The sequence below is a fragment of the Gekko japonicus genome, unplaced genomic scaffold (genome assembly GCF_001447785.1).
Source record: "Gekko japonicus isolate JY-2015 unplaced genomic scaffold, Gekko_japonicus_V1.1 scaffold1241, whole genome shotgun sequence".
NCBI lineage: Eukaryota > Metazoa > Chordata > Lepidosauria > Squamata > Gekkonidae > Gekko > Gekko japonicus.
The window spans coordinates 179,151-189,901 of record NW_015170314.1 but is presented as its reverse complement, the minus strand read 5'-3'; the positions used below and the strand labels follow the sequence as shown (position 1 = coordinate 189,901).

Sequence of the window (10,751 nt, the reverse complement as noted above, 5' to 3'; positions counted from 1 at the left end):
GTCTTCTATATGACAGCCCTTCAAATTCTTGAAGATGGCTATCATATAACCTCTCAGTCATCTCTTCCCTCATAGGACTTGGTCTCCAGACCCCTCACCAGTTTGGTGTAGTGGTTAAGTGTGCGGACTCTAATCTGGGAGAACCGGGTTTGATTCCCCACTCCTCCACTTGCACCTGCTGATGTGACCTTGGGTCAGTCACAAGATCTGGCACAGCTGTCCTTGAAAAAGAGCAGTTTGTGGCAGAGTTCTCTCAGCCCCACCCACCTCACAGGGTGTCTGTTGTGGGGAGGGGAAGGGAAAGGAGTTTGTAAGCCACTCTGAGACTACAAGTGAAGGGCGGGGTATAAATCCAATCTCTTCTTCTCTTCTTCTTCCTCTGGACACGTTCCAGCTTGTCAACATCGTTTTTAAACTGGTGCCCAAAACTGAACACAGTACTCCAAGCGAGGTCTAACCTGAGCAGAGCAAAGCAGTACCATCACTTCACAGGATCTGTACAGTATACGTCTGTTGATGCAGCCCAAAATCGCATTTGCCTTTTTAGCTGTTGCATCACACTGCTGACTCACGTTCAGCACACGGTCTACTAAGGGGCAGAGTGGCTCAGTGGCAGAGCAGCGTGCTCGCATCTGGAAGGTCCCAGGTTCATTCCCCGGCATTTCCAGCTAAAGAGAATCAAGTAGTAGTAGTGTTAGTAGCTGTTCTCTCAAGGGCAGTTCTTGGGAGAGCTCTCTCAACCCCGCCTACCTCACAGGGTGTCTGTTGTGGGAAGGGAAAGGGATTGCAAGCTGAGACTCCTTTGGGTAGTGAGGGACAGGGTATAAATCCAATCTCCTCCTCTTCTGCCTGAGACCCTCGAGAGCTTCTGCCAGTTTGAGTAGACAAGACTGGCTTTGATGTACCACGGGTCAGTTCAGTGTTAGTCAGCTTCATGGGTATGCAAGTGGACTGCCTTTTTGCATGCACTACTGCCAAGACAAGTCTCCCCCATCCTGCAATTATGCATTTGATATTTTTCCTACCTAAATTGGATATTTTCCCTACCTAAATGCAGAACGGGATTGCTCTCTTTAAATATTTGAAAGGCTGTCATTGGGAGGAGGGCAAGGAGCTTTCCCAGTTGGCAGCAGAGGAGAGGACCCGAAGCAACGGGTTTAAGTTACATGCAGAAAGGTATCGGTTGGATATCAGGAAACACTTTTTCACGGTCAGAGTGGTTCAGAGGTGGAATCAGCTGCCTGGGGAGGTGGGTAGCTCCCCTTCACTGGCAGGTTTCAAGAAAAGGCTGGACAGATATTTGTCAGGGATGCTCTAGGCTGGTCCTGCGTTGGGCAGGGGGTTGGACAAGATGGCCTGTATGGTTCTGTGATTCTATAACAGCGGAATCAGCTGCCTAGAGAGGTGGTGAGCTCCCCTTCACTGGCAGCTTTCAAGAAGAGGCTGGACGGATATTTGTCAGGGATGCTTCAGGCTGCTCCTGCATCGGGCAGGGGGTTGGACTAGAGGGTCTGTATGGCCCCTTCCAACTCTATGATTCTATGAAAATGACTGGTACCCCTTGACCCGATTTCAGCATGCCAAGGCAGACTTAGCAGAACCCTATCAGTGGCCATGTAAGGTTTGCACAGGGACAAGAGTTCCCCCTTTTTAATAATGAATATAATTTCAACTTTGGACCAGCCAAGCAATGCCCAGTGGCTTAAGTCTTGGGTTGCATTAAAAGGGCCATAGTATCATAATCGCAGGAGGTCACAGCCCCTCTGTACACTGCCTTGGTCAGGCCGCACCTGGAGTCCTGTGTGTGCAGTTCTGGAGGCCTCACCTCAAAAAGGATGTGGGCAAAATCGAGAGCGTGCAGAAGAGAGCGACAAGGATGGTCAGGGGTCTGGAGACTGAGCCCCAGGAGGAAAGGCTGAGGGCCCTGGGAATGTTTAGCTTGGAGAAGAGGAGACTGAGGGGGGACAGGATTGCTCTCTTTAGATATTTGAAAGGCCGTCATTGGGAGGAGGGCAAGGAGCCGTTCCAGTCGGCAGCAGAGGACAGGACCTGAAGCAATGGGTTTAAATGACATGCGGAAAGGTATCGGCTGGATATTAGGAAACACTTTTTCACGGTCAGAGTGGTTCAACGGTGGAATCAGCTGCCTAGGGGGGTGGGTAGCTCCCCTTCACTGACAGCTTTCAAGAAGAAGCTGGACGGATATTTGTCAGAGACGCTTTAGGCTGGTCCTGCATTGGGCAGGGGGTTGGACTAGAGGGTCTCTGTATGGCCCCTTCCAACTCTGTGATTCTATAACTGTACGTTTATCTCTGTTGAAATTCATTTTGTTAGTCTTAGCCCAGTTTTCCCAGCCTGTCAAGATCCTCCTTCGTCTGTGTGCAAACGTCAGAAACGTGACTGGAAAACTAACTCTTGCGGTTTTGCTCCTAGTACCACCGAGAACGTTGCGGTGTTCATCTGGGAAAACCTCCAGAAACGTCTCCCGAAGGGGACTCTTTATAAAGTCAAAGTGTACGAAACAGACAAGAACATTGTCGTCTACAAGGGAGAGGAGGCTCTTCCTCGAAGAATTGATGCTGTATGTGTCTCGGCGCCCCAGTCTGTCGCTGGAGAATGAACCTAATCAGTGGATTGATGAACGTTATCGGATAAGTGTAGCTGTCACGTGTATATTTTTTTCAAAATGTAATTCAAGGGAATTATAGCGTTCCGGCTAGAAGAGGCTCTCTTGTGCAGCTCTGTGCCTTGGGGATTTGTTGCTCTCTCGACGCTTCTTCACCAAAACATTCCATTTCTCAAAGCTGCAAATTCCCCTCCATTTCATTTCTATTATCCTGAGAGTTGGGGAGAGAAGAGTTTTAATTCCTTGTCAAGATGCACGCAAAGCCCAGTGCCTCTGGTTCGAATCTTGCCTCTCCTATGACCTCCATAAGCTGCCTGCAGTCAGCCCAGGATCTACAGTGTGGAGGTAATATTGCCCTACCTGACCGGATTGTTGTAAGGATTGCAGAGAGGTAATTTATACAAAATGATTTGAATAGTCTCAAGTGCTGTATAAAGGTGGACTAGGAATATCACTGTGCCAGACTTTTTTGTACCGAGGTCTGAGTTTCCTGCCTGATAATAATTATATGCCTTTTTTAGGTTACAGGAGTTTTACTGTTTTTAATAGAGTGGAGAAAATATAAGTGAATAAGAGATGGCCACTGACATAGAGAGCTTTTTTAAAGGGGTGATTCAAATTGATGGAGGGTAGGTCAAGAAAAGGCCATGACAGCTAGTTGGAACCTCCATATTCAGAGGTAGTATACCCAGGGCCGGCCCGAGGTGTTTCTGCGCCCTAGGCGAGGTGCAGATGCCAACCCCCCAGTGGGCGCCTTTGCTGCGAGCTTCGAGTTTCAACCAGAGGCGCGGGGGTGTTCTGCAGCCGGGGGTCTTCTGCCGGCAGGCCTGGCCTCCGGGGCGCCCTCAAGGGTCGGGGCGAGCTGGGGGGGAGGGGGCATCTCTCCACTTCTTTTCCCCAGCGGAGGGTGCAGAAGGGTGTCGCTCGCCACGAGAGAGCCTGGCTCTGCTGAAGCCCTTGGGAGGGACTGAGTGCTAGTGCGGAGCTGGTGCACCTGGGACCTGGCGGTCTGCCCATCTGACCCAGTGAGGGGCAGGGGCGGCCCCTGTGCCAAGAGGGGTTGGGGTGTCGGGGACGCAGGCAGCCCGCAGTGCTGAACTCTGCTTCGGGCAGGCAGTTGGGTTGAGGAGGCAGCAGTCGGTCGGGCGCGGGAGACCAGGGCCCTGCAGGTGCCGCCCAGACCCCCTCTGGAGACTGGGGCTGCCCCCACCAATGATCCACTCTCAGTCCACTCTCCCCCCTCCCGATCCCGCCGTATGGACTGACCCCATCCGGCCGGAAAGCACCTTCAAAGCGGATTCTGTTGTTTGGGTGGGTGGAGTCGCGCCTTTGCTGCCTTCCTCTTGCTCAATCCGCGGGAAGGGCTTCCCGGGGGGGGGGACACACTGCTGTTCCTGCCTGTGCTGCGCCCCTCCGTGTCCTTTTGGTGGGGGCTGGGGGGCTTTGGCGGGGTGCCGGGTCCTGTTTTGCGCCCCTAAGGGCTGGCCTAGTTCGCCTAGCGGGTGAGCCGGCCCTGAGTATACCTTGGCCTACCAGATTCTGGGAACCAACAGGAGATGAGGGGCTGTTGTATCCACACCCTATTGGTATGTCGCACATACAAGAAGCTCTCCGGGTACAGCTTCTTCTCTCACAGTGTGGAAGGGATGAGGGTCTGTGGGGGAGGAGGGGGAGGAGATTGGATTTATACCCCGCCTTTCACTCGGAGTCTCAGAGCGGCTTACAAACTCCTTTCCCTTCCCCTCCCCACAACAGACACCCTGTGAAGTAGGCGGGGCTGAGAGAGCTCTTGACAGAAACTGCTCTTTTTCAAGGACAGCTCTTCTCAGAACTGTGGCTTGCCCAAGGTCATCCAGCAGGTGCAAGTGGAGGGGTGGGGAATCAAACCCAGTTCTCCTAGATTAGAGTCCGCACATTTCACCACTACACAAAACTGGAGAAAAGGCTGTGCCCGCTGAGCTTTCCTGTGTGTTGCAGACCCTGCTGCCAATAGCTTGGTGACCCCAGCCTAGTATGGAAGGTAGAACCAACTCCCAGTGAACTCTGGTACTCCAGACGCTGGCTGGTTGCCGGAGGCAGGCCTTTATAAGCAGCACACGCATTAAGTGATGTGAGCAGGATAGAAGATAAACAGTGACGTTTGTGAGTTCAACAACCTCATCTCCATACAGCCGGCCTTATTAGGGAGACAGCAGTGCTCTGCCTGCCTTCCAAGTATCACCCCTTGTCTGCAGCCGATCCAGCCTGAGACCCCAGTGTGATCAGGTTGCAGCTGGCATTCTAACATGGTAAACAGACATTCTTGTCGCCTCTGGCGAGCATAATTTGCCTCCAGGTGACCAGACAAGGCAGTGTTAGCAAACTGGCAGGGTGCCGGTGGTTCTTCTTCCCTTGCTGCCGCTGATGTACCACGGGCGACTAGTGAAGTTATGCGGTGGCAGGCAGCGTTCCCTCTAAGCTGAGTTAGTGTGAGCTGGCTCACAGTTTTTTAGCCTCCAGCTCACACATTTTTGTCTTAGCTCGGGAAGGACGGCTCCAGAGCAAACTAATTTATGCAGCAGCCGGATCGCTCGCTCACAACTTTAATGCCAGTAGCTTGTTCACAAGACTCCACAGCTTAGAGGGAGCATTGGTGGCAGGCAGATTTTGCATTTGCAAGGTTAAGGGGACTGGTTTAATTAAACAACCTTATTTCTCAAGTATAACAGAGAAGGCAAACCTGCCCTAACCCAGCCTTGTGTTCTTGCAGTCTTCAAGCATTTGAAGGGCTGTCATGTAGAAGATGGAGCGGATCTATTCTCTCTTGCTCCGGATTGCAAGACTAAATCTAACGGGTGGAAATTACAAGGGAGTCATTACCGGCTAAATATCAGGAGAAACTTCCTAACTGTCAGAGTGGTTGAGCAGTGGAACAGTCTGCCTCGGGAGGTGGTGGAGGCTCCTTTGCTGGATGTTTTCAAGCAGAGGCTGGACGACCATCTCTCGGGCATGTTGTAGGGCTATCTTTCGGCTATGCTCCTGCAGAGTGCAGGGGGTTGGACTAGATGACCTGCAAGGTCCCTTTCAACTCTAACATTCTATGATTCTCATCCAGAATCCTCTTAATTTAGCAGAACAGGCGGGAACAGCAGCAAATGATACAGACTGGCTTAGGGAACTCCATATTGGCGGTTGGACCTGGGTTCAAGTCCCGGCTCTGCCATGATCTTACTGGGTGGTTTGGAGCAAGTTGTTCGTATCTTCTTCACCCATGAAAGGAAAGGGTACAAAAGATATCTTGGCACTGTCATAATTGTTGATTGGTTCTCTGGAGGGCATAGGAACTCTTGACTGCTAAATTCGATCTTCCAAGCAGTCTTATTGTATCTGAGTTCTAGCAAGAAATAACGCCAGGTGTAGTGTGCCCCTTTTCATTTCATAGAAAAAGAGGTGCAGGAGCTCATTAGCATAACTCATTAGCGTAACTTATTTGCATATGCCACACCCCCTGACATCACCGGAAGTGTGTCAGAAGGCAACACCCACCGCTCAGGCTCCACTGGACTTTTTTGGCTTGCTAGCTATTGGGGGGGGGGGATGTGCAGATCTGTCCTCGCAGAGGAGGGAGAGCTTGTACTTGAATAAAACTTGGTCTTAAAGGTGCCACTGGACTGTTTTGGACCGGGGGGCCGGGGGGAGCTCTGCGACTTACCTGGCTACTTCTTGCTCTGACTGAGGGCTGCTGGGAGCAGGGGGTGGGGCTTGTTGCATGTGCCTGCCCCCTGGGCTCTTTACTGCTGGAGCTCCACTCCTGTGCGCTCCTGCAGGAAATGACCCCTGGTGTGCCCTGTGCTTCTCCGAAACACATTCACAGTATGCACGGACATGAACAGAGGCGACAGAGCAGCCGGGCATGTCTTGACCAGGGGAGATAGACACCTGCCTTCGTTAGAGCCAGCCCTCTTTTACCCACCCCCCCCGTTCATTTTATACAACCCAGTCTTTAACCTCTGCTTTCTGGCCGTGGCACAAACTGTGGTGAAATAATGCCTCTCGCTCATTAATGGGCAGAAACGATGGTGGGAAATACCTCCTCAGCCGTAACGCAGCACAGTGTTTCCTATCGGATCAGGGGCTTCAGCATTCATAAAGTTTAATAGCCCCGAAAACGGCCCCTGTCCAGGTATTCTGTTTATTAAATGAAACCGGAATGAAACCTCTTGCGTTGTACAAACCCGGCGAGCGATCCCGGTGTTGTGGGCCGTCCAATTAGCTGCCACCTGAAGCATCTCCATCAAGTAAGATCTGCTGTCAGGTTATTTGCACCTCTTCTGACCAATGTCCCCTCTAAGCTGTGGAGTCTTGTGAGCAAAAATTCTACTTTGTGAGCCACTGGCACTAAAGTTGATTTGGCTGCTGCATAAGCTAGTTTGCTCTGGAGCCATCCCTTCCTGAGCTAAGGCAAAAATGTGTGAGCTGGAGGCTAAGAAACTGTGAGCTAGCTCACACTAACTCAGCTTAGAGGGAACACTGCTTCTGACACAGCACACTGCAAAGGGGGGGGGGTTGAATCATGTCAAGGCATGATTTGATGGCTATAACCATGTGTGACGGCTCGCGATTGTGCCCAGAGGCGCAGTGTCCTAGAGGGACTATCAACGTCACTTCAGAACACAGTGGAAAAGTTCAGGCATAATGAGAAACAATGGTTTGTCATGTAAATGAGCTGTGTGTGTGTTTGTGTTCTGAGGCTCTGTTGCCACTGGGCACGACTCTTGCTAATGAAAACATCCAGTTTCTGTTGAAAATGATCTGCAGTTTCTCCCTTTCCCCTCTAAACAAGGATTCCAGACTCTGGTTTAACCCTGGTTGGAACAGAAGAAGAAGAAGAAGAAGAGGAGATTGGATTTACACCCCATGGCTCTTCACTACCCAAAGGTGTCTCAGAGCACCCTGTGAGGTGGGTGGGGCTGAGAGAGCTCTTTCAGGAACTGCTCTTTTTCAAGAACAGCTCTTATCAGAGCTACAGCTTGCCCAAGGTCATCCAGCCAGGTGCAAGTGGAGGAGTGGGGAATCAAACCCGGTTCTCCCAGATTAGAGTCCGCACACTTAACCACTACACCAAAGAGAGCCAACGGTTTCAGATTTGGACACCGGCAAGCTCTGATTTGCCTTGAAAGTGGACATATTGAATTTGCAAGTTGTGTGCCTAGGGAGAGTGCGCAGGGCCTTGAGAATCTGCCAGGATAATTCCTGCGACCACATGGGCTTGTATTCAAACAAAAGCAAATGTACAAATTAAGTAGAGTTGGTCCCCATCCCCACCCTAGGGGCCGTGGTGGCTCAGTGATTTAGACACTGAGCTGCGGACCAGAAGGTCTGTGGTTGGGCAGTTCGAGACCCGAGTGCTGCGTGACGGAGTGAGCTCCTGTCTCTGGCCCCAGCTCCTGCCAACCTAGCAGTTTGAAAGCAAGAAATTGCAAGTAGATAAATAGGTACCGCTTCGGTGGAAAGGTAACAGCGTTCCGTGCGCCTCGGCGTGTAGTCATGCTGGCCACATGACCATGGAAACGTCTTCGGACAGCGCTGGCTCTTCGGCTTGGAAACAGATGAGCACCGCGCCCTAGAGTCGGATAAGACTAGCTTTTGAGCAAGGGAAACCTTTAGCTTTTGTCCCCACCTAAGAGGATCCTGTACCAGGATTTAATCCATACTTAGAGTCAGGTGTACTGGAGGCAGGCTAACCCTGGCTGACGCGTGTGCCAGCATTCATAGAACATGGGTAACCAGTGTGAACTGTTCAAATGCAAATGGCAGGTGGAGGAGCAGAAAGCCTGTGTGACTGTAGCGCCAAGCCAGTTTCAGACATGTTTTTCCTTAAAGGTCATGACATACGGCTCCTGATTCCAACTGGCCGCTACATTTGAACCTCGCAGAGGCTTTTGAACTGTGTTAGTCCAGATTTTCCGCTGCATGCTACCAAATATTGTGTATGTGTGTGTGAGAGAAATCCAGTTTAGCCAAAAAGAAATGGCCCTTAGCTGCAGGAAGAACATTTTTTCAAGTCCGACCACCAGACTAGGGAAAAATTCTGTGGTTCAAAGCAGTTCGAAAGCAACAAACGTGACTGGCCCCTCTGCCCTCTGCATTCCAGACTTGGAATCGCTTGCAAATGTTCTGATGAAAGACTGTCAAACTGCATCCAGAATGAGTGTTAACATGACACATGGGGAAATGCGCTCCCAGCCGGAGCCCCCTCGGCTTCGTCTACATTTTTTTATTCTCCCTTGTAAACAATGAAGTTTTTGTCAGATTCATAGACCTTGACTTTGTACAGGCATCCTGCGGGGAGGATCTTTTCCAGGTTGTTCCAGATGTAGATGGCTAAGTTCTCTGTCGTGCTGCAAAAAAAGAACAGAGAGATCGATGAGGGAGAGGAAAATGCAGGCGATGCATGGTTTGTATAAAGGTAAGACCGATAGACGTGGGGGCAGTGGTGGCTCAGTGGTTAAGACGCTGAACTGCAGACCAGAAGGTCGGTAGTTCAGCAGTTCGAGACCCGAGTGCCACGTGACGGAGTGATCCCGTCTCTGACCCCAGCTCCTGCCAGCCTAGCAGTTCGAAAGCAAGAAACTGCAAGTAGATAAATAGGTACCGCTTTGGGGGGAAGGTAACAGCGTTCCGTGCGCCTCGGCGTCTAGTCATGCCGTCCACATGACCACGGAGAAGCCTTTGGACAGCGCTGGCTCTTCGGCTTGGAAATGGAGAGGAGTACCGCCCTCTGGAGTCGGATTCGACTAGTTTTCGAGCAAGGGAATCCTTTACCTTTACTAGATTGATAGACAGGGCTATATCCCTTTGTACCTGCTTCTTAACCCTCAGAGCAAGTCTGCTCTGACAGAACTATCTAGCGGAAGGGATGCAGAATTTTGTGACCTCGTAAGGCACGGATTTGTACTGCTTCACGAACAGTTACACAAATGTTCTAGAGAATTGTCTTAAAGCTGGGGCACTGGCAACTAAACCAGATTGAAGATCTGCACCACCAATACCGGGTCTCTCTCGGCTCTGCTCATGCACCACCTGCGGTGGCTGGCCAGAAGGTGGCGCTGCAGCTTCCTGGGTCAGCAGCAGTCAAGTGATCCTATCAATCCAATAGGGTTTCAGCTGGTCCTATAAAACCGCAGCTTTCTGAATGGATTCCTCAGTTTGAGCTGCTTTCTGCTTGAGGTCAGGCTGGCTATGGTGGTTGACCATGCTGGCTTTCTGAGCTTTGCCTGGGGATTGTCAGCCCTCTGTAAAACATGGATATATTTGCACTGCTGATTTTGAGTAGTTTCATTCTGCTACTTAGAGGGAAGAGACATTTGCACGGTGCCTTGAAGCCCATGGAACATTAGACACCTTCCAGAGCTTCAGATTTTGCCCCCGCATTTTTGTGGAGAGAATCAGGGTGCCCAATGAGGCACTTTCTTCTGGTCTGTGGGTCTTTCTCAAATCGCAGCAGTCCAAATTAACCATTTTAAAACACAGGCACACAAATTGCAAATTGAGAAGCATGCAAGAAAAGCAGACAGGAGGGCCTAGCCCATGCTGGTGGGCTGCTCAAAGGACTGGGCCCACCACAGAAAAGCCCACGGCCTCGCTGTAACCTTAGAAACAGTCACAAGGAGAGGTTGTCTGAAGGACAGAAATTCCTGCCGATCTCTTCGAGCCATTGTGAGGGCACGAGGTCAATGCAGGATGGCCACAAACTGGCCCGAAGGTGCCAAATGTGTCAATTTTGCCTAAGATGTACATTCCATCCAAGGGGCTGCGGCGGCTCAAGTGGTTAAGACGCTGAGCTGCAGACTGGAAGGTCGGTAGCTCAGCAGTTCGAGACCCGAGTGCCGCATGACGGAGTGAGCTCCCGTCTCTGGCCCCAGCTCCTGCCAACCGAGCAGTTCGAAAGCAAGAAACTGCAAGTAGATAAATAGGTACTGCTTTGGAGGGAAGGTAACAGCGTTCCGTGCGCCTCGGTGTTTAGTCATGCTGGCCACATGACCACGGAAACGTCTTTGGATTGCGCTGGCTCTTTGGCTTGGTAGCAGAGATGAGCACCACATCCCTAGAGTCGGATTCAACTGGCTTTCGAGCGAGGGAAACC

The 10,751-nt window shown here is 51.2% G+C and overlaps 2 protein-coding genes across 2 annotated transcripts in view; one reads left to right on the top strand and one right to left on the bottom strand.

Moving 5' to 3' along the window:
• LOC107116146 (6-pyruvoyl tetrahydrobiopterin synthase-like) overlaps positions 1–3,237 on the top strand; it is a 14,840-nt gene extending 11,603 nt beyond the window's left edge. Inside the window, exon 6 of the mRNA XM_015418020.1 lies at positions 2,434–3,237. Coding sequence (XP_015273506.1) covers positions 2,434–2,620 — 187 coding nt within the window. The 3' untranslated portion in view covers positions 2,621–3,237. The remainder of the gene's footprint in view (positions 1–2,433) is intronic.
• LOC107116137 (6-pyruvoyl tetrahydrobiopterin synthase-like) overlaps positions 1–10,751 on the bottom strand; it is a 52,384-nt gene that overhangs the window by 30,299 nt on the left and 11,334 nt on the right. The gene's annotated exons all lie outside the window — the stretch shown is intronic.